The sequence below is a fragment of the Gallus gallus genome, chromosome 1 (genome assembly GCF_016699485.2).
Source record: "Gallus gallus isolate bGalGal1 chromosome 1, bGalGal1.mat.broiler.GRCg7b, whole genome shotgun sequence".
Lineage (NCBI taxonomy): Eukaryota > Metazoa > Chordata > Aves > Galliformes > Phasianidae > Gallus > Gallus gallus.
In genome coordinates, this window is record NC_052532.1 from 177,273,429 (window position 1) to 177,296,700 (window position 23,272).

A 23,272-nucleotide genomic window follows, 5' to 3' on the forward strand; every position below is an offset into this window, starting at 1 on the left:
ATCTTTGTTTTAATAACCATATATCTCATGGTTATTACTGTCATGTTCAGTATCTGCATTTCCTGCCACTCAGATACAACATTGTTTAAGAACAAATGATGACCTTTCGCTTCTGCACAACTATATCCAAGGCATCTTTTCTGTGACAAGGAATGCTAGAAAACAGCTGATGGAAGCATTTGTCTTTCTTGGTTCTGTGCTCAAGAAAACCAACAAAAAACATCACATTGGATTAATGGTGCTGGTCTAAGGCGTTAAAAGAAAACGTTGTGGCTCTCATTTCTTTACATTAGCATAGCAAATAGGTTAGTTTGGCTGCTGAAGTGGGATTGTTCAGTCTGGAGAAGAGGAGGCTCAGGGGAGACCTTATTGCTCTCTATAACTGCCTGAAGGGAGGTTGTAGGGAGGTGGGGGTCATCCTCTTCTCTCATGCAAGCAGTGACAGGACTAGAGGGAATGGCCTCAAGTTGCACCACGAGAGATTCAGGTTGGACATTAGGAAATACTACTTCTCTGATAGAGTGGTCAGGCTGAAATGGGCTGCCCAGGGAGGTGTTAAAGGAACATTTTGACATTGTGCTGAGGGACGTGGTTTAGTGACAACTACTGGCAATAGGTGGGTGGTTGGACTGGATGATCTTGTAGGTCTTTTCCAACCTCGATGATTCTATGATTCAAGGAGAGCAGCTGATTGCTGCACAATGCCCTTTTTCTCACCATAAAGCTTGTAATATTTTTTATTACCACGGGGTGGTGGTGAAGATCATAATGAAAACCATTCACTGCTCAGTTGTGCTCCGGCTTTTTTACAATGTTGCTCAATGGACAGACCAGGTTTGTCATCTGTTTGCGGTGTGGGAACCACCCCGGACACAAGGTTTTCAATCACTTGCAGCCAGCAGGGTGAATCAAGGCCACTTCTTATATCATTAACTCCTTTTACTAACTGTTTTCACCCTTCACTGTTCATGATCAGCGTTTATGGGGCTGATGATACTCTCAGTTGCTCTCCTGCTAGTCCTTGGAGAGCAGCAGTTTCAGTAATGTCAAGAAGATGCAGTGAAGCATCAAGTTATGGCTTCTTCAAATTTGGGTACCAGTCATAGATAAATTCAGAGGTGCTATAACTGTGACTGATCCTTCAAACAGGAACGGCGAGCCTGCTAACTACACGTGAAAAGCTCCTTGCCATAGAGTTTCTTTCCTTAACTCAGCCTTGTTACTTCTTTTCCATCATCACCTAACATTTGTAATGCCACATACACAGTTTTAATTTTGTTTTAATTTCTGTACTCTTTTTGTCCCTACGTCCATCATAAATTGCTGACCAATCTTCGTAAGTTTCTTTCACTAAAATGATGGCACGAGACCTGCCTTCCGTCCTACAAACTTCAATAACGTATTTGTATAATGGAACAGGCATATCAAAGCTTTATTAATTCATTTTAACAATTTTATTTCACATAACCGTGGCAAAAGCTGAAGTACAGAGCACTTCAGCTTACTATAGGAATAAACAGAGAGATTCCAGTTTAGCTCTCTGTTTTAATTATTGAACAGCTCTCAAAATGAAATCACTGACCTTTGAGAATTTAGTGACCAAACAAGTGCTTGTCCTCAAGGCGTATATCTGGAGCCTGCATTCCCTTACAGGAAGCTTTTATGTAATACTGAAAGATGCCCAAGAACGTTGCAAGTACAAAGTGAATGAGGTAAGACCAAAGATATGATATATACACTGATGATGATGATATTGCTATTGTGTGGTGAGAAGTGCGTGTAAGGGGATGAAATGCTTAGGCACAAAACACTCCCTTGAACAACTGGGAATGGAATTTTCTGTGGGAGGACAAGGACTGTCAGACTTCCCCATGGCGTAATTCATATATTAACAGCATCCCATACAGCACTTCTTCCTTCAGCTCTCCTGTAGAGTTCTTTGAGTAAGGCAGCAAATGTTTACATAGTTCAGAAATAGCAAAAGTTTGACTTATTTTCAACTGCCTGTAGTGCAAACCAGCAGAAGATGAAGAAAGATTTTGCTGGTGGGTGACCAAACACCCCTCTGTATGCTGCTGGCGAAGGCACCACCACCATTTCAAATAACTGCTGCAAAATTGGGAATATTTTGGAAAGCAGAAGGAAATATTAAAGGATGTGTCCCAAATGTAGGGCTGTCCTACCCTATAAACTGAATGTTTAAATTGAATATTCATATCGAGGTGTAATTGCTGTTAATGAGAATATACTGGTGTCTCTCTCCTCTTACATGGTACCTGTGTCACTTGAAATGGTGACAGTGCTAGTTAGTATTTCAAAAGGAAGCTGATCATAGCCTTATATTCTTATTTATGAGAGAACTAATTTAAAAGCCAATTACATAAAATGTACTTATTCTGACCACCATTAACCTCCATAGGCTAAGCTTCTGTGCATTAGTTAGTGAAGGATAATAGCATCAAATAAAATAGATACTAATTTTGTTGCTATTTCATTTTTGTCCCTCTTTTTAACCTCATCCCACTAATTACTCTTATAAAGAGTAATTGGCAAGCCCAATTCCTGTTCAGTGGACCTCTCTTCAAAGCCATAAAATAGCAAGGGCTCTCTAATGAAAGTGTAAAAATAAGCTGGATTTTATGAAGCACAGTTAAATGAGAAGGGGAGAACTAGACTAAAAATCTGCTTTTGCAAAAAAAATGTTATTTGATTCCTCACATCTTTGTCCTCATCTCACTCTGCTTCAGCTCTGACCCTTTGTGAGGTCATTCAACTTATTAACCCAGAAAAAGACTAACTGTGATAAAAGAGAAAAAACAACAACAACAAACGCTGTTGTTTTGTGTCGAGTTAATGGATTGAATCACCTTAGCTCACCTCCTGCAGGCACCACAGCCAGCTCATGGGAGAAGAGAGGTACAAACTTGCAGCCATGAGCAGGCATGGAGAAATGTAGATGGGGAAGACCTGTTTCTTCTCAGTTGCAAGCTGCCTGACTGGCTCAATTATATTATTTTTCCCTTAAAAAGCTGTTAGATAAATACTGGGTTATTAATGGCCAATGCTATCTGATCTGGAGCCCTGAGAGAAGAGGTATGTTGGCTTCAAATGCATAGGCTACTGCTTTTATCGAGTCTTTCAGAACGGAAAGAGTGAGCTGGAAGCTGTAGACAGGCTTCTGTCAGCAGCAGCGGCCATGAAGCAGCTCCTATGTGAGTGCTGCTCCAGCTAGGGGAATGTAGAAGTTATGAAAAAGAATGCCTGTGTGTTATATATAAGCTGAACAATATCTTAGAGGAACAGGATGTTGTATGAATCCTTGTGTATGAGCGTAGGGTCACTGCTATTACTTGAATCAACCCCCTAAGGCTCGAAATCTTGCCTGTGTTCTCAGCCCTAGGACAGCAACAACAGCACACTTCCTTGTGGACGTGCCAGACATTGGAGTTTTGAGTTATTGATCAGAGTTAAGTCAAATCACTGGAAGCGTGATGATCAATTTTGCTCTTTTATTATCATCTTGAAATACAGTTTAAGATCAACCATATTCAACCAAAGCACACAAAATCTGTGCTTTGTCAGTACTCTGATGGTTTAAACAGAACAGTGGGAAACTCAGTGGGAGGTACTGAGCTGTTGGTTGCTGGCTACATACTGAGGACATGAGGGGTAGCCCTCAGCTTCCCTAGAGCTTTGGGGATTTTCAGCTGCTCACCATCTACCTGTATCGGTATCTGTGCGAACTGTCCTTGCAGAGTTACTTCTGCTGGTCATACTGTATAAGAAAATATGAGACAGAACCCATATTACAAAGGTATGTCTGATATTCCCATGAAATCATTATTGGAAATAAAGCCCAGCAGTGTCAAGGATGGAATTTAGTGCTATACAGAGACCTATAAATAAAACAAAATGAAACGATATGTTGAAAGCCCATTTCTTTTCTTTTTTCCTCCCTCCCCAACACTGTTGTTGGGCTCATAAGCTAAATATGAGGAAAAAACCAATCAGACAGATTTAAGCAAATGTACTTTTCCTTTCTTATATCTTTCAGCCAAGATCATTTAACCTACCTAAAGAATGAAAAGCTGGATTATACTGCTGGCTATTGCAGTCAGCACAGAAGAAGCACAAAAGCAGGATATCTGTACACAGGCATATCCTGGCATTCCCGGCAATCCCGGACACAATGGCATACCTGGTCGTGATGGACGTGATGGCTCAAAAGGCGACAAGGGGGACACAGGTACTATGTTCAACACAAATAGTTGGAAATAAAAAATACTTTGCTATTAGTCTCCCAACAATGCCTGGCGCTCTGCATTAATAGATTAGTCCAGTTAGCCCTCAGAAAACACCTCAGACTTCCATCACTTTCTTGTTTGAGGATGGAGATATGAGATAAGACCTAATGAAAGATAAATAGACAATACTATAGAGAGGTCAGGTCCAAGGAAAAAAAAAACAGCTTTGAAGATGAAAGTCTTTACTTTCTGTTTAGGGAAAATTTTTAGGTCTGCTTGAACATTTTGAAGCCTGTAAACATATTTCTGCATCTTTAAAATAGCAACTATACTTTCAGAAAAAAAATCAAGCCCAACTAAAAGAAAAAAAACCGAAAAGATCAGTGTAATAAGAAATGTGCAGAGATAACAAGGCTTCTCTTTCTTACCATTTTACGTTTGTAGGACTTGATTCAGAGTGTGCCTACTTGCTGTAACATAAGCACCAGTACAAGGAAGGGCAGGAAAGGACACTATCTAAACAACAGTGTAGGATTCGTGCTTGCTGTAGCAGACTGTAGTAGAGATTTGCATATAATACTGAAGACAGGAAATCTTCTCAGCCTAAAGGCAGTAACTCCAGTAGTAATTTAAGCCTCAGGATAAGGCTCCCCTTTGCATCCATGGTACATCATCAAGGCCAGGGATCTACCGGGGGCTGAACTTGCAGACATGTGGACAGACAACACTTCATCAGAAGTGTCACAAGTTCAGAACGCAAAACACAGAACAAACACAAATCTGCTTCATATTTGCTCGCAAATTTTTGTAGGAGAGCTTTCCCCCAACAGGGTATCGGTCAGGTCAGCAACTGCGTGGCATCACACAGCGGGCATCATGGTTTAATGCATAAACCTGTCACAAACAGTCTTACTGTGTGCACAAATCAATCCAGATTGAAACTGTGCTCATCAGATAAACCCTTCTGCCATCCTGATCTTGCAGATTGTGAATCACAGCTTTTGGTTGTTTCTTTTTTTCTTTTTTTCTTTTTCCAGTGAGTACATAACCCAGTGCATAAAATAAACTGAGGTCAACAGTCTGCAAGAAATTAACTTGAAATGTGCTACAATGTTTTACTATGCCTTTCAAGCCAGAGGAAATGCCTGCCCTAAATAGGCAGTTACTGGTGCAATCACAACCCAAAAGCTAATGAATCACTTTCTTTGCCAGGAAAGCCTATGCCTCTGCAGGAAGTGAGTGCTGCAAATCAGTGCTGAAGGTGTAGCTTGATGTGCATTTCTTTGGTGGTAACAATGGTGTAGGCAGGAACCTCTGCTGGATCTTGTTGCCACCCCTCCACTCCCCTCTCCACTACACCACAATTCTTTGTGCGCCTACACAGTAAATTAGATGAGCTGAAAAATAACCAGCACTTACAGCTGGGTGAGAAAGAGTTACCTGCTGCTTATTGTCTGCTTTGGGCCACTTAAAGTCAAGTCTACCCACTTTAGCATTTACCTCAGTGTCTGCTGAATAGTTACTTTGAACTTGCTTATAAAGCAATTTACAGAACTCTGTCAGGCAACTCCTTATGTGCTCTTTCTGTTTTCAGTGCCCTCACCTTGCTTAAAATTAAAAAAAATTCATCAGCTTCTTACTAGGCAGATTCACTTAGTTGCCATTCTAAATAAAGGGATTAAGAGTGAATTCTTCCTTCAAATCTACTGACAATATTATTCTACAGTGATATTTCATCACCACTGGCAAATGCCTGCAGATGTCTTTTCTTAGGGGGCAGTTAATCACTGTTTCACTTGGAGGCTTTTTGTCAGGGTAAAGCTTCTTTCTGAATACAGCTTCCTCACTCCTTTTCCTGCTGATATCTTCCATGTTATCTTCCGTGGATGAAGGCAAGAAGAGGACAAGAGGTTTTCACCTCACTGATGTTGACCAGCAGGTATCTCCTCTATATACTTCAATATCCCCCTTCTTTATGTTAAGAATTCTCTTTGTCTCAAAAAGGTGCTCTTCCCAAGCAGAGTTTCTGTTCTCCCTGTCAGTTTGCCCAGGAGATAAAAGCCTCAGCAGTGGCACCCACCAGAAGTCAGGAATAAAATCACTACATTATTGTTTAGCCAACCTTGAAGAGGAATGATCAGAGAAGGATTCAAATCCCATTTTTTCTGGTAATACAGTTGTTTAATGAAGATCTGTTTCTTCCTTCTGTACTAGGTGAGGCGGGACTTCCTGGCATTCCAGGGAAAGATGGTGCACATGGAGAAAAAGGCCAAAAAGGTCAGAGAAGGAGCACTTCAATTTCTTAGTTGTCTGTGTGTTTATGAGCATTGGACATGCTATACACTCTAGCTGTAGCAAAGTAATGTTGAAGTTTAAAAACCTTTTTTCAGAGAGGGTAGAGGCTGACAATACAAGAGGGATTTGCTGCCTCCAGTTATCCTGCTGTCTCTGATGCCATATAACTTATCTGCTCAGCCTATGACCTCACCTCTCCCATTGCTCATCCCTTTGTCAGCTGCTGAGGCGGACACCCCATCTGTAGCTATCCAAGGAAACTGAAGCTCCCATAGGCATGTGTGTACCTTCAGGCAAAGGTACTTCAAAAAGAATTACAAAAGACATGAATTGTACACCTGAAAATACAGTAGATCCTGTTATTCAATAAGATCAGTCAACTGGGGATATTCTATAATTCCATGATTCTATTCTCCTGCACCTTTTCCATGCCTTTGTGCAATCACACCTCATGCAAACAGTCTGGAGTTAAGCCAGCATCTTTAGTAGTATTTTAAAATATATGCCCATGAGGCATTAGCCCCAACATCCTGGCTTAAAGCAGCCCCCAGGGGCCACAGGATAAGAGTTGCCATGCATTCTATAAAGCTGGCATCTCACCTCAGATCCCATTTCCCATATTATTGCGATGTTTTTCCTGTCTCATCACAGCAATCATAAACTTTTCCATAATCCCAGCAGCCCAAGGCACGAAGGTCTAGAAAATGGATACATCACATGCTTAGCCAAACTACGAGCATATAGAAAGTCTCCTGAGTGATTTGTGAATAAAAGCAAGCAATGAGACATTGTGCAAGTTGGACCACAAATTCAGTAGCTTGGTGATGCTGGACTTGTGCATCTTTTGGAGTAATTGTGCATAGACGATTTATATTTCCAAAAGCATAGAAACCTGCCAAATACTGTATCCAGGTTCTCCAAAATCCTTAGGATTATTCTGAAATACACCATGGAATATGCACTGCATGGGAGTAATTACAAGCTGCTCTACAGCCCTCAGACGTTTCCCCAGTGTACTAGAAGGAAGGAGAGTGAGACATGAAAACACAAATGTTTAACATTACAGAGCTACCTTCTCTTCCTGTGTCACTGGCCTGTTGGATCTGTTGTGCTTTTCCAAGAGGCTAACCACAGCATTTCATGGTTTTACTTCATTGCTGCTGCCAAATGCTCTCAACTCTGAGCCGAGAACTGTAAAGTTCACATTTTACATACAGTATTATTCCCAACACCAGAAGCCACAAGCTTTCACACAGAAATGATCAGACTCTGGTTTTGATCGATAGAGTGTATGGACATTTTGGCACCTTCTGGCACTCACGTCTATCAGTTGCTTCAAAATATGGACCTTTCTCTGCAAAACTTTGTACAGATGGATTTTCAAAGGCTTTGAGCTTCATTCCAAGTGTGAATAAAGAATAAATGGAGCATGTGAAAGCAAATACCGATACAAAAAGCCTTTAGTCGCAATTCAACAGCAATCTACGGTTGGACTGGATGACCTTGTAGGTCCTTTCCAACTTTGTGATTCTATGGTTCTATGGCCTAGGTAACCCAAGCAAAGCCCCATCATGTACAAACTATATAAACTCATGGCAAGTAAGATCTGTGTGTTGCTCAAGTAGTAGATTCTCTGCCTAAATTGTGAACTGTCTCCCCACATATAGCAAAGGCAGAAAACATGGGTCTGAACAGATGCTGCTTGTACATGAGATGATCTGCGCTGTCAGCACTATCAGCAGCCAGTAGACTAATCACACCTTCCTTTCTTTGAGCTTATTCTTGTTGCTTTCAGCAAGGACCCCTGTCTTCTATTGTAATAGCAGGCTTTTCTGTCTTATCCTGAACTCACATGTATGAAACACTGTAGGTATGGTGAGCATGGTATATACAGTGGTGGCATACACGTATGTTTTTGTGCTGAAACTCATGTTATGACTCACTAATCCATTGGACATTTTTTTTTTCCCACTTAGGAGCCAATGGAACTGTTGAAGAGAAGGGGAACAAAGGAGATAAAGGAGAAAGAGGACGACCTGGAAAACTAGGACCAAAAGGAATTATAGGGTCAGTGGGTTACAAAGGTCAGAAGGGAGAGCTGGGACTGCAAGGACAAAAGGGGTTAAAAGGAGACATTGGGCCCTTAGGTCCAAAAGGGACGAAGGGTGAAATTGGCCATCCTGGAATAATTGGTTTGCCAGGGCCAGTTGGCCCCATTGGTAATCCAGGTCCTAAAGGTAATACTGGAGATCTGGGGCCACCAGGTAGTCCAGGAATTCAGGGGGAAAGAGGCTTGAAAGGAGACAGAGGAGACAAGGGGAACACAGGTGCCCCAGCAGTTCTGCCAAGGAGCGCTTTCAGTGTAGGCCTTACAGCTGCCACCAAATTTCCTCCCCACAGTCACCCGATCAAGTTCGACAAGGTGCTTTATAATGGCCTAAGTGACTATAACCCAGTTACAGGCAAATTCACCTGCAAATTCTCTGGTGTTTACTACTTCACCTACCATATCACTGTCTACTCGAGGAATGTCCGAGTAGCTCTAGTCAAAAATGGGATCAAGATGTTGCACACCATGGATGGATACCAGGGTGCTGAGGACCAGGCGTCAGGAGCTGCCATCCTTCAACTACGGGCAGGAGATGAGGTGTGGCTGCAGGCTCATCGAGGAGAGACCTTCAATGGGCTGTTTGCAGATGCTGATGATGATACCACCTTCACTGGGTTCCTCCTGTTCAGCACCTCTGAGACGCTGGAACCCACAACATGAAGCCACTCTGTTAATCTGTGACTTGGGTGAACTGTTGTCTGATTTCTGCTCATCCAAATCTTACTGATTAAAGTGGTGGAGGTTCTTTATGAAACTCGTAGAATCATAGAATGACCTGGGTTGAAAAGAACCACAATGATCTCCTAGTTTCAACCCCTCTGCTATGTGCTGGGTTGCCAACCACGAGACCAGGCTGCCCAGAGCCACATCTAGCCTGCAAGCAAACTTGATGCTGGTTTGCTTAGTACTTTTCCTTGGTTTTTTTTTTTTATTATTATTTTTTTTTTAACAGATTAATCCTCATTTTATTTCCTGTTTCATGTTTTGTTTGTTCTATCCATTAATGCCATATGCCTATGTCCCTCAGTACTCCCCAGTAAAGTTTTAATCTGCTGGCCAATTCCATCTGAATATAGCGGAAAACAAACAGTTCTCATGCCCATCTGTTAAAACACGGATCGAGACTACAGAAACAGCATAACTCTAAAGAGCATTAAACTTCTTTTTGACCCAGCCAGGTGTCCTAAGCTACTCTCGTCAGCTCCACCGCACGGCCGCGAGGAGGCAGCGCGGGGCCGGCCGGGCTGAGGGGAGGCACCGCTCCCGCCCAGCTTCCCGCTCGCGAGCGCCGCTCCCCGCCTCAGGCCGGGACGCGCAGAGGTCGCGACCGTGCCCGGAACCGGGCTCCCGCGGAGCTTTTAGGCGCGTTGCCGGCGCTACCGCGCTCCGCCATGCTGGCCGGCTGCCGGCGAGCGCTGCCCGCGGCTCTGGGCCTTGCGCTGCGGGGCCGGGCGGCCGGGAGGCCGGGACGGCGGGCCGTCAGCACCAGCTGGTGCCCCGTGGGTGCCGCCTTCGATGTGAAGCAGCAGCGCAACAGCGCGGCGGGCAGGGAAACGGTGAGCGGCGGCAGGGCAGAGCAGGGCAGGGCAGGGGACGGCGGGGCCGCGCCGGCCTCGGAACCCGGAGTACACGGGACGTGGGGTGGGAGGTGCGCGCTGCCTGCACGGCGCGTTTGAAACCACGGGGCCGAACTGCGGCCTCTTCCGGGATCTGAGGAAAGCGGGTGCTGGGCGGGGGGAGCCGTGTGTGTGTCTGTGTGTCTGTGTCTTTAGCCTTGCATGCAGAGCTGTTTGGCTGTATATTGTTTAGTGTGTATTATGTCCATGCTCCTCAGCAGTGCTTCAGAATTAATTAGACCACTCTCATCTCTGTGGATGCTATTCATAGCATTAAGTGGCTCACTGCAAAGAAGCGTTTATAAGTTGGGTTGGTGACACTCGCGCTTTCTGATGTATTTCTTTTTAGGATGAGCCAGTCAGGCTTGCTTATGAGAATCCTAAGAATCACAACAAGCTCCTGACCAGCATAGGATGTGCAGTCTTGGTGGCACTGTGCATGCAGATACATAGAATCACACAATCATCAAGGTTGGAAAAGACCACTAAGATCATCCAGTCCAACTGTCAGCCCATCCCCACTATACCCACTTACTGCAAACCTCCCTGCCACGTTCACATGGTTCTTGAACACCTCCAGAGATGGTGACCCCACCACCTCCCTGGGCAGCCTGTTCCAGTGCCTCACAGCTCTTTTTGAGAGGTTTTTCCTAATGTCCAACCTGAACCTCCCCCGGCACAATTTGAGGCCATTCTCTCTCTGTTACCTGGGAGAAGAGGCCGACCCCCACCTCTCCACACCCTCCTTTCAGGCAGCTGTATTGAGCAATAAGGTCTCCCCTGAGTCTCCTTCAGACTAAACAGTCCCAGTTCCCTCAGCTGCTCCCCATCAGACTTGTGCTCCCAACCCTTCGCAGCTTCATTATTCTTCTCTGGACACGCTCCAGGGCCTCATTGCATTTCTTGTAGTGAGGGGCCCAAAACTGAACACAGCACTTGAGGTGCAGCCTCAACAGTGCTGAGTATGCCAAATACCTGTAAGTTCCAGGTGTTAGTCCTCCAAATCGCCTGTTCCTGCAGCAGTGAGACTGTTGAACTGGGACTAAGCGATTCAGCCACTACTGCAGTTCTGACTACCGTTGACAGTCCAACATTTGTTTGGGAAACACTTTTCATCTCTTTCTCTCCCTTTGCAAGCACACTGATAAAGTCTTGCTCCAGGAAAAGATCCTGCTAAATATTGTGCATTAGCCTCCTCTAGAGAAAGGGTTCTGTATTTGCTTGGCCTTTGGAGAGACTTAAGAGCTCTGTAAGAATACAGATGTGTATTACAGGCTTGCTAGAAGTTACAATGGGTAGAGTATAAATGCAGATGCCAAGGAGAGAGGCGATGCAGCATCTGTGCAATCACACAAATGAAGTGTGATGGAAAACTGCAAAACTGCACCAGGCTTTTTATTTTCTCTAATTTCCATGTTTAACTGTATGATGTTGAAGAGGAACTTTTCAGCTAATTCGTCTTGAAGGGGAGATGCTTCCTAATCACAGAGGACTGCATGCCCAGGAAAAGCTCACTGTGAAGGATGAATAGTGATGCTGGGCTATAGAAGGGCTTGAGCTCTCAGGATCTGCAGAGCAGAGGTCCTCAACTATCTGGAGCAGAGTAAAGCAGCTGGGCCTTGAGTCTTATGCAACAAGCATTACTGAAGGGCCCTATAATGCATGTATGCATATGTGTGCACATGTTGACATACACATAAATATATATATGTATTTTTTTTTCTCAGTGTTCTCTTTACTGCTGTCTGGATTCTGTCCCCACATAGCAAGTGAAAACATGAGAAGTGGAAAGAAAGAGTTTCTGTCTTAGATTGACCAATTTATGTTAAGAGTATTAGAAAAAAGTGACAGTATTAGCAACAGGAACAGAATAGAACAAAGCAGCACAAAAGGTCCCAAATGCTTATTTTTGATGACGGTTCTTCAGAACATATGCTTTTACAGACAAGCCATAAATAGAAATGCTCGTATTGTGGTTGGGCAATTGCAAAGGGAGTTGTAGTGTACTGCTTTCAGAGCTACTATTTTATCTTTATTAGTTAATCTATATATTTTTTTGGCTGCTGTGGGTTTGTACTGTAGAACTTTGTACTGTAACTTTGCAGGTAGTGTTAACAATTATGTGTGATCTGCAGCAGGAACTTCTTAACTCTCTTCAGCAAGTGCAGTATGTAACTGCTGACCACATTTGCCCTGCCAAAGCTATGCTCAGTCAGTGTACTTACCCTGAATTCTGGGACACGGACAGGCTCGGTAAAAAACATTCAGAAGCAAAACTGTTCATACCATATTATTTTTGAGTTGTTGCTTGTCATTCCCTTGAGATCTTTTTCCAGAGCTTGGGGCTCATTTAATGATCTGGAGATCTCTGTTCTGTGGGTGAGTATCTGAAGCAGCTGGTCAAGACATTCATTTGCTGTTTTGACACCCACTTTATTGTTCACTTTCCTTAATAAGTCTTCTTGCTTCACAAGGATGATTTTCTCTATTTTCAGAATGTAAGACTTCCTATGATTTGTCATGTGCCTATACTTTGGAAACAAGATAAAAGAAAACTGCTTTGAAGAAAGGACAGTATAGGAGGTTACAGGGTGGAACAGGAGAAGTTTGTGTGGGTCTTATATCAAACTCTTTCCATTTGCTGAGAAGAATCCTGGCTGAAAGAATTCCAGTGAGGATGTTCTCTGGAGGGTGATGCTGGGAAGTGAAGATGTTCGTGTATGATGCTACTATCTTTGACTGATGTTGATTTTATGACTATTAGCTCTACTAGGATACTTGTGTTGGAGGGGTCATTTTGGTAAAATTTCACAGTGGAAATTTCATACTGAAACAAAGAGGCAGAAAACAAGGAAGGTGATAGTGATGTGTTTCTCTTCTGTTCTGCACTTCAGGGTCTGTTTGGTGTTCCAGAGCTGAGTTGTCCAGAAGGATTTCAAGAAGCACAGGACAAAGCATTGCAAGAATCGGAACAGCTAGTTCAGAAGGCATGTTCAACACCACCTGGGCCTGAGATTGTAATGATCTTTGATCAGCTTTCAGATGCTTTGTGCAGAGTAGCAGATTTGGTAGGTTACTTCTTATTGTTATTTTGAGCAATTCCTTTTAAAATGACTGACTTTACACCTTACACTGTTTCATTTTACATTTTTCAGCATTGCAGTAAATAGTAGATCAGCTCTATGAAATTTTGTATTAAGACAGAAAAGTAAGTTGAGTGCAAGTTAATTACAAAGGCTTTAACAGAATACAGGTAACTAAAAATCCTGTCAAACTACCCAGTTAATTTTAGGACAGATATGGGAGCAGTACAGAAGATGTGACGAGAAAAACAGTGGTGAAATCAGAATAGTATTTTACTATTTCTGCTGTAATATTAATACGTAAACTTTCCAGCATCTGTTATGTTATGGAAGATGGTGGACTGTGTAACATATTGGTTGCAAATAGTATTGCCTTTTATTAACACAATGCAACTCTTTCCTCGACTGCAGTTTCTGATGTCTGCAGAATTACAGCACTAGGTCCAATGCTTTTTATCACAAAACGTTGAGTTTTACCAGGTGCTCTTTATTGTTCACTAGAAATTGTCCAAAATGTATCTTTTAGAAGAACATTGCTCTTCATCTGTAGAAAGCATACCCAACTGAAATCAGTTGTTAATAAATAATAGCTCATTGAATTTTTTGCCATTGGTTTTCGTATTTGAATTTCTCTTGGTTTCAGTTTTCAAACCTTTTTCCTTGTTCTTTTCAAGACCTCTTTTGTGACAGGGGTTGAAACTAGATGATCATTGTGGTCCTTTTTAACCCAGGCCATTCTATGGTTCTGTAGTTCCTGAAAGTACTTGCACACTCATTCTCTTCTGTCTGTTATTTTATAATATGAACTATGGTCGTTTCCTCTTAATCTGTGAATACCTAACTCAAGCACTTCATGTTAGAATTCAGTGGTCATAGTTTTGTTTTAGTTTGCTGACTTGTAGATACCTTGGCTCCTCCTGTGTGCTGCTTTCAGGTTTACATGTTCAAAGATGGCCTATCCTTGCAGAATTTTATCTAGAAGCGATTTGGACTGGGAGTTTAAGGGGTACACTGTACTAACACAGTTTAAAGAAGTACACAGATTAAAGATATTTTTGGAAAGACTGTCACTGCCTGCTTTCAAACTTGTTAGCACAGTTCTTCAGTAAGCTTTGTTTTGGAGAGAAAAAAATATGCAAATTATTCAAATAGGTGATGCAGAACCATATCAATAATCATTAATCTAAGTAGAACTATTGCAGTGCAAATTTGTTTATAAGGAAAAATTTTTAATCTGATTTCTTGACTCACTGTTTTCTTCTTTTACTGTGTCAGGCTGATTTTGTGAAAATTGCCCATCCTGACTTTGCATTCAGAGAGGCTGCCGAAGAAGCTTGCCGGAATATCAGTACTATGGTTGAAAAGTATGTTCTCTTCGCTATTGCCATTTGCATCTTTAAAATGTACCGTATGATCAGCTGTGATAAGATGGATCCCAAAAAACATGTAGGAAACATTTGTGAATGGCAACAAATTTTCAGTCTTCCTGTAACAGATATTCAAGAATTTAATTTTATTACAGTGTCTAATAAAATGTTTTTCTACTTAAGTTTGATTTTATGTTCATAACAGAGTTTGGGTTATCAGCTGACACCATGTCACTGAAACCCATTGAAGATTTAAAACTGCATTTTTCTAAGACTCATAACAGTTAGCTAGATGTTGTAAGACATATGTACAAAATGTTAATTTGGCTTTAAGCTTCGAGCTGTTGTATTTCACAACACTTTTTCCCTTTGAATTTCAGCCTGTGAGTGGGGTATGTGAAAGAGAAAAGGACAGTCCCTGTTTAAGTTAAATGTTTTGGGGTGTGTCTGTGTAGGACTGAGATATATGTACGTGGTCTATTCTGGCATGTGAGATCTTGTAGAATTCCGTTTCATAGAACTTGTTCTTAAAACCTTCTGTATTCAAAGTTTAGACCTGCTTCTGGACATTTGCTTGGTTTTTGTTCTTTATTTTTAACATCTCAGTCTAAATCCTGAAAGTTATCTCTGTGATCCAGCATTATATCAGTTTGGCAAGCCTTGTGACTGAAATATGTGGTTAAAAAGAAATTTCTGAAATACATTTCAGCAGAACTGTTGCTTTGGTCTTGCCAAACCTTTCTTGTGGGAAACCTTTCACTAACAACTGGATTTTTCAAGGCTTAGATGGAGCATGCTGTTTGTAGCAATGTGACTTCAATATCTGAATGATATTTCTGAATTAAAATTTGTAGCAAGTGTTCATGAATTAACCTGCATCTCTTAGAACAGAATCATAGAACAGTAGAATGGTTTGGATTGGAAGGGACCTTAAAGACCATACCTGTATTTCCCACAAAATGCCATCCATAATTATTTTCCTGTCAGAAGCACTAAATGTATTTCCGTGCTAATTTGTCTACATGTCCTTTGTTTGTTAAATTTGTAGTTTTTAGGTACTGTTGTGAACTAGGAACTTTGGTTTGAATGTTATCTTGGTAAAGACTGAACTTGGCCTTTAAGTAGTACTGTCAAAAGACTGACATATTTATAGTCGTTGCTAACATATGATTCTTTTCCTCTGTCTTTCCAGATTAAATACAGATGTTGAACTGTGCCAGAGTTTGAGACGGTTGTTAGCTGATAAAGTTGTTATGGATTCACTTGATCCAGAAACCAGGTACTTATTAATGTGTATAGAATTAGATATTTAGAAAGTTTATCTCATTCCTTACTGGGCTTATAGTTTGTGTTCTGTCCAACTACAAAGCATACCATATCTCTATGACAAATGTGTTGGTTATTACTGAACTACCTGTATGTGAGTTAGGAAGGTTGTAGTTCTGCAGTCTTGGAGCATGCTCCTGGGACTGCATTACTGCTATCCATGAAAATAAAAAATGAGAATTCAAGAATTTCTGCAGTAATACCAGCTTGATTAAAATGAGGTGCACTTCTGTGATGTATGCATCAAAGTAAGTGTTCAAGCAATAAAAATAGGGAACAGACTAACATAACTTGAGTTCAGTTTGTAGAATCTGAAATCAAGGAGCTTTATTCAGTCTGAGAATATCAGGTGGCTCTCTTGATTTTTAAGCTTAGTCAAGAGTCCACAAGAAAAATTTCTAATACGTATTATCAGTGTTGATGTTTCAGGAAAAAATAAGAATGCTTTTATTCATGGAACTTTTGAGCTGCAGAAGGTTTTTTTTCTTTCAAAATCAGATTATCAGTATATTTAAAGCTTACTTTATGATTGCTGTAAAATGTTTTATTTGCTGCTTATGTACTTACAGTTTTTAATGATTTTTTCCTGACGTGGTTAGACAAGCTTAATGCCTAATGTTTGCTCATGTTACGAGTAAGTTATTTCCTTGATCCTTCTTTCCATATAATCAAAGATGATAGATTTGGAGAGATCATTTTCTGATCATTTAGAATAAATGAAGTGTCAAATTAAAAAAGGTAATTTGCACAAATTGGTTAAATATCTAGATTAAAGTAGTAGAATTACTTTGAAAGATTACTTTCAATGCAGATGACTAAATAACTACAAAGGAAAAATTTTGATTCATTGAGTAAACTGTTAAGGGCTTAAAACATGGGAGGTCTGTGTCTGTAACAGCAATACTCGTAACAGTGGAATAAATAATATCCTCTATTAAAGATATCAAACATAACTAGTAAATACAAAAGATGTGAAGAAATTATGCTTAGTATCAAATGAGGCTGTTTTAACAGGGATTTACTGTATTTTTAGGCGAGTGGCAGAACTTTTTATGTTTGATTTTGAGATCAGTGGCATTCATTTGGATGAAGAAAAGGTAATTTTTTGCTACAAACGTATATAGAAATTTTCATGACTACCAAAGTACCAGATAACAGTACATGCAGGATATAAAATGTGATCCTGGGCCAATTTGTCCTCTGAAAAGCCCTCTGTCTTCTGTGGAGAATTTGGTGTCTATCAGAAGAGATGAATTTTCTCCATCTTAAGTCATTTCTATAGTGGGCTTTTTAAAATGTTGTTTTAGACATTAATTGGCTGTTCTTTATATGAAATATGTTTGAGCAGCTGATCTTGCTTTTGTTGACTTCAGCTATACCTTAAGTGTTGATGCTGTAAGTCTAATCTTAAATGTAGCATTTTCCACATCATTTCTGGGAAGTTTAAGGTTTTTTAAACTTAATATCTGAAGATATTATGTATTTTGTACTTTAATTTTCTTACAGCGTAAAAAGGCAGTCAACCTCAACGTCAGAATATTGGATTTATGTAATGAATTTCTCACAGGAACTCACCTTCCCAACAAGATTGACAAACGTGTTTTGCCAGAGCATATTCAGTCTAATTTTACGACTGAAGGCAATTACTTAGAAGTTGCTGGTCTGCATGCTGACTGTCCCAATGATCTGGTGAGTACTCCCCAAGTCAGCTTTGGCATGCTAAAGTTATGCTAGAGTTATTTTAATTGTTATTCAGGCATATGCATATGGTTTAGGATTATGATGTTGTGACTAACAAGGAAGAACTGTTTTAAAGCACTGTAATCAATGGCAGCCTTGACTGTCATGGCTATGAAATAGTGGAGGTGAATATCCTGAATGGATTGAGGAAAAGAAGCAGAATACAAACAGTGGATTTCAGGCAAGAAGACTCCAGCTTATTTGGTAAACTGAGAGGTGAGATCCCATGAAATGCAGCTGTGAAGGGCAAAGAAGCTTAAGAAATCTGGCAGTTCTTTAAAAATAGTGTCCTCTGAGCACAGCCTGGATACTAAAATACCCAGTATCAGCTTATCCCAATACTTGGAAAACCAAGCAGACTTGTCAGGAGACAGTTTCTGCAAGCAGGGAAGTCATGACAGAGCTTCATTTCCAAAAGGCAGCAGACTACAGGTGGAAACGAGTAAAAGGGAGAAATTTAGTAGTTGTGCCTTTATGTCTAGGGATGAGATTAGGAAGAGCAAAGCTCAAGTAGAGTTGAGACTTGTAAGGAACATCAAAAGCAATAGGGGGAGGATCTACTGATCCATTGGTACTAGCAGGCTGAAAAAGGAAGATAGAGAATCGATGAGTCAAAAACTTAGAGGTTAGGTTGGATGTAAAGAAAAAATCTTTTACAGTGAGAGTGGTGAGGCATGGATTGCCCAGAAATGTGTTGGAAGCTCTGTCCCTGTAGACATCCAAGGCCAGGCTGGACCAGGCTCTGAGCAACTTGATCTAGCTGTAGGTGTCCCTGTGCATTGCAGAGGGGTTGGAGTAGATGTCCTTTAAAGGTCCCTTCCAACTCTTAATGATTCTATGATTCTGTTAAATGGGTGACTTCATTACAGCAGACACAGATAAGGCTGAGATGCTAATTGCTTTCTTTTCCTCAGCGTTCAACAACAAGGTCTTCCAGGTCACTGTACTTAGTGAAAGAGTTCAGAGAGAACAGCCAGCTATAGATGAGGATCCAGTTTGTGATGACTTGAGAGAATTCAGCCTGCACAAGTCCTTGCAATCAGAGAAGCTGCATCTAAGGGTTTGGAGAGAACTGGCTTGATATCCTTGAAAGGTTGTGTAGACCAGAGGAGAACCCCAGTGATTAGTGTGAATGAGGGGTGGCTGGGCAGCAAGCTGAGCATGAGCCAGCAGTGACTCAGGCAGAGTGAACAGGCTGGGTGAACAGGGGCAAAATCAGAGACTGAAGGAAGAGTTTATAGCGTTTTATACAGCACACTTTAGACTACATCTAGATCGCTGCATCCAGTTTGGGACACCCCTCACTGCTCCTTTTAGAAGGACAGTGTCACGCTGGAGTGACTTGGAGGCACAGTTGAAAATTAGAAATTCCAACTGGAGAAAATTCTTCATTATGAGGATACCCAAGGAATAAATCAGGCTGCCCAGAGAGGTTGTACTGTCTCTTGATCAGTGGGGATTTTCAAGACCCAAATAGATAAAGCTTTGTGTAAACTGATCTTATCTTATAGCAGGCACTGTTTTTGACACGAGGTTGGACTAGAGACCTCCTTAGGAGCCCTCCAACAACCTGAATTATCCCAAATAATCCTATTTTAGTTATTGTTGATGATACTTTTCTCAAAAGAATTCATTTAGGAAGTGTTGGTTTATAAATTAGTAGTGGATTTAGATTCTTTGAAATGTGACAGTGGTTATGTAGTCTTTTAGATGTGAATCTAGGAACGTATTACAACTCCCAAATCTTCTCATATAAAGTAACTGAGGTGACTGAAATCTTGTTTATCACGAAAAAGAGAGAAGCTGACTGTAGTAGAATCCAAGCTGAATAGTTTGTTCTCTGTAAGAAATGAAAATTGAACTAAAATTATGACACTGGGAGGATGTGAATGAAGGAAAAATACTCACTGCATATCATTTATAAGCTTGTCCTGAAAACAGTGTGATCTGCTACTTAAACGTCCAGTAATACATCAGTAAAGAATGCAATTCTCTGAGTCAGGCATTTGGAGAGGCTCTTTGGAAATCATAAAATACAGGTTGGAAGGGACCTCTGGAGCTTGCCAGTTCAAGCCTTATCCTGGTCAGAATGGGATCAAGTAGGTCAGGTTGCTCATGGCCAATATCCAGTTGAGTTTTGAACGCTTTCAAAGTATGGAGATTGTGCCATCTTGCTTGGCAACCTGTACCCCTAGTGTTTGACCACTTAATGTTTTTTTTTTTTCATGATATTAAATAGGAAATATTTATTTGCCAGCTTGTGTCCATTACATATCATCCTCTTGCTCTGCACCAAAAAAGATTTGGCTGCATCTTCCCTTTGTACCAAATGTACAAAATAAAGGTCTTCTTAAATTGGTTTCTGAAATAGAAAAAGCATTTTACCAAGGTTGCTGAGGTGATTTTTTTGAGGTATAATAAAAATAAATCAGAAACAGGAGAAAGGCTGATTGTCCATGAGCGGATGGACAGACTAATAGCTTGCTACTTGAAAGAAATAAGGCTTTTCTCTTCCTCCTCTTTCTTTCCCCTTACCCTGTCTCTGGTTCTCATCAGATCCTTCCAGGAGCCAGTTTGAATGACATGCAAAGAACAATTTTCAGATCTTTTAATGAGCTAAGACAGATCACAGAGTGGTCTGAGAAACACAGATGTTGGCACAAAGAGAAGAGGAGGGGACTCCTGTTGACAGGAGTGGAGAGCAGGATCCCTTTTAGCACCCTTGAACTGTTACGTTGTCTCATTGCATTTCATCTTTAACTATTAAGAGAGTGGTAATTGACAGAGAGTCATGATTACTATTATTAAAATGCTTTAGGCTTTTTCTAACAATATCAATGAATACCAGATTTTCCATTGCATTGCTTGTTTCCTTAGGAGTTAGACTGTAACAATGTGACTTAATTTTTTTCCATATTAGGTACGAGAAGCTGCTTACAAGATTTTTCTTTACCCAAATGCTGAGCAGCTAAGCTGTCTAGAAGAATTGCTTGCTAGCCGAAACAGTCTGGCACAGTTGGTTGGGTATGACACCTTTGCCCACAGGGCTCTTCAGGGAACAATGGCCAAAAATCCAGGTATAAGGCATGTGTGGAACAATAAGCTGAGAAAGCAAATGAGCTGAGTTAGGTGTGAGGTTAAAAGCTGCTAGTTTGTTTTGCTAAGTTTACACATATTTCTTTCAGTGAAATTTCTTATTTCATTTACATTTTGCTGTGTGAAACATTCATGTTTCCTTGTAAATGGCAATAATATGAGCAGGGTCCAGTGTTTTTTGTTCAGAATCAGTACTGCCTTTAGATTACAAAGTTGCCATTATCCTATAATGGCATAATATAAATATGGTACTGAATTCCCTTAAGATGGTGGTGCAGTGGTCAATAGTATGATTTGTTATTCTAAAAACAACCATATTGTTCTAATGTTCTTAGGTTCTAAGGGTCTTTTGTTGTTGTTGTTGTTTGGGAAGCTCTGATCTAAATGTGACACCCTTTAGGGGACTGAATCACCTTTTTTTTTCTCTTTTTTTTCTCCTTCCCCCCCCCACTTCTAGAGACAGTAACACAGTTTCTAGAGAAGCTTTCTGACCAGCTGTCTGAAAGGTATGTCTTTGTCACTAAGATATTTTTGTAAGCAGACTTTTATTTCAAGAGCAGAGGGATTCATGTACTAATAAATCAGTCATTGCTGCTTATGTTTTCATGAAATAAAAAGCAAGACTGTCTCAGAGTTTTGGGGTGAACTATTAAAATGTATTCTGTGGCTATGATAGGAGAACAGCCAAGACTGAATACAAAGGATGTGACAAGAAATGCAAGCATAAGCAAACAAGAAGACAGTGGTTAAGTATTGAAGGGCACCTCTTATGGCCCTTTCCCATATGCAGAACTCCATATATGTACTTTACATCTATGAACAAATTCCCGTTTGTCCTGCTGTCTTCCCCTTAGTTCCATACAGCACAGAACACTTTCATCACTGTGTATCAATGGGCTGTGTTATCAGAAAGCGAATGCTTGGGATGTGCGCAACCACATGAGTAAGAAAAGAGGGTAAGAAGGATTTGATTGAGAGTACTTGAATGAGAAAAATAGAAAGGAAAGTTCTTGTACTGTAGTATATGGGCCTGATGTTTTATAGAGTACAACTGATCCCTGGTAGTAGAACAAAGTATTCTTGTGTGCTGCATTCCACTGCAGAAAAAATCATTCATGAAGTTTTTCATCGTACAATTATTTTTCAGAACTCAAAAAGATTTTGAAATGATGACAACGATGAAAATGAAGCTTAACCCCCAGAATTCAGTAAGTTAAATTCACACTTATTTTTTTATATAGCATAAGCTAACCATGTTCTATATGAAAAATCAACTCAATTTTCATATGCAACGTGTAGTGTAATTGCAAAGAGATGCTTTCCCTTTTCTGCTTTAAAGTGCTTTTTGAGTACCTAGCTGCTATTAGTATTAAAACCAAGCATTGAGCCCGCGATGGTAGTTGGCTGATACAAAGTAATACTTCTTTTTTTTGATTATTTTTTTCTTGGAGTCTGATCCTGCTGCTTATTTGAGTAAGATGTGTGATCTTAATGCACGTTGTTAAAATAACTTCTCAAATTCTGGCTTATGATGAATTTAGTGCTGATTGTTTCCCACCGTGATTTAAAGTTCTGTGACTTGCAGAATCTGCAAAAATATGCGAAGGAAAAGAAAACGTTTACTTTGGGTTCACTTGCTGTTCATTATTGGACTTACAAGCTGGAATTCTCTTTCAGAAATTGATGCCGTGGGATCATCCTTACTACAGTGGCGTCCTTCGTGCTGAGAGGTAAGCTCCTTCTGCTCACGATTGTAATGTAAATGAGCGCCTTTATTTCATTCCTTGCAGTAAGTATAATGAAAGTCCTTGGTGTAAACAGGGTTTCCTTCTTTGAAGATGTACTTCAATATGAAAATATAAAGAATGTGTGAAGAGGCAGTTGTTTGTAACATTGCTTAGTTACTGTTGGAATGCCTGTAAACTTTTGGCTCTTCTGTTGTTTCACGGGAAAGTATTGGTCCTCTTTGGAGAGAAAAGAAGATAAAATAGCTTCACAAGAGACAGAAAATCCTTGTTTTCGTATTGCTTTTAGCTCTTAGCTGAACTACAGTAATGTTTAAAAATAAATTTGGATCATGGAATACAATCTAACTCCTCTTCAAGCAATAATTTAGTTTACTTCTTTACTGAACTTGTATCTGTCATCCCCTTTGATGGACCTCAAACAGAAAATTCTTGGTCAGGTTTTCACTCTTTGTGGGTAGAATTCATTCTCATCTCTATTGCAAAGACTAAGAAATAAATCTAATGGGTCCACCACACAGACTTAAATTGTGTTACAAGAAAAGAGATGGCAGCTCTGAAAGGCAGGAGTGCTGCATGTTGTGTTCATTAGATCAGTGGTGCTGACCTTTTATTGTGTTGGCAAAGAGAATTTAAAGCTGTGCTGCTTT

At 40.6% G+C, this 23,272-nt stretch overlaps 2 protein-coding genes across 3 annotated transcripts in view; both read left to right on the forward strand.

The window, feature by feature from the left end:
- The first annotated feature begins 1,597 nt into the window (after window positions 1–1,597).
- Window positions 1,598–9,822, forward strand: C1QTNF9B (C1q and TNF related 9B). 2 transcript variants are annotated; one of them, XM_015279159.4, is made up of 4 exons: window positions 1,598–3,093; window positions 4,055–4,246; window positions 6,459–6,521; window positions 8,516–9,822. In XM_015279159.4, the coding sequence occupies exons 2-4, from the start codon at window positions 4,081–4,083 to the stop codon at window positions 9,307–9,309; spliced, it is 1,023 nt and encodes a 340-aa protein (XP_015134645.2). In that variant the 5' UTR covers window positions 1,598–3,093; window positions 4,055–4,080; the 3' UTR covers window positions 9,310–9,822. The 2 variants fall into 2 exon arrangements, with proteins under 2 accessions (XP_015134645.2, XP_001234806.3); XM_001234805.7 differs by having other exon boundaries at window positions 1,598–1,712.
- A 129-nt stretch (window positions 9,823–9,951) lies between these two features.
- Window positions 9,952–23,272, forward strand: part of MIPEP (mitochondrial intermediate peptidase) — a 68,280-nt gene continuing 54,959 nt past the window's right edge. The window contains exons 1-10 of the mRNA XM_417136.8: window positions 9,952–10,205; window positions 13,160–13,333; window positions 14,624–14,712; window positions 15,908–15,994; window positions 17,075–17,138; window positions 17,548–17,730; window positions 20,702–20,858; window positions 21,335–21,383; window positions 22,025–22,085; window positions 22,555–22,607. Coding sequence (XP_417136.3) covers window positions 10,041–10,205; window positions 13,160–13,333; window positions 14,624–14,712; window positions 15,908–15,994; window positions 17,075–17,138; window positions 17,548–17,730; window positions 20,702–20,858; window positions 21,335–21,383; window positions 22,025–22,085; window positions 22,555–22,607 — 1,082 coding nt within the window. The 5' untranslated portion in view covers window positions 9,952–10,040. The remainder of the gene's footprint in view (window positions 10,206–13,159; window positions 13,334–14,623; window positions 14,713–15,907; window positions 15,995–17,074; window positions 17,139–17,547; window positions 17,731–20,701; window positions 20,859–21,334; window positions 21,384–22,024; window positions 22,086–22,554; window positions 22,608–23,272) is intronic.

Excerpts from the sequence above, each read along its gene's own strand:
- C1QTNF9B (XM_015279159.4), top strand. The coding sequence starts at position 4,081 with ATGAAAAGCTGGATTATACTGCTGGCTATTGCAGTCAGCACAGAAGAA. Across the intron at positions 4,247-6,458 it reads AGGCGACAAGGGGGACACAG|GTGAGGCGGGACTTCCTGGC; the intron begins GTACTATGTTCA and ends CTTCTGTACTAG. Across the intron at positions 6,522-8,515 it reads TGGAGAAAAAGGCCAAAAAG|GAGCCAATGGAACTGTTGAA; the intron begins GTCAGAGAAGGA and ends TTTCCCACTTAG.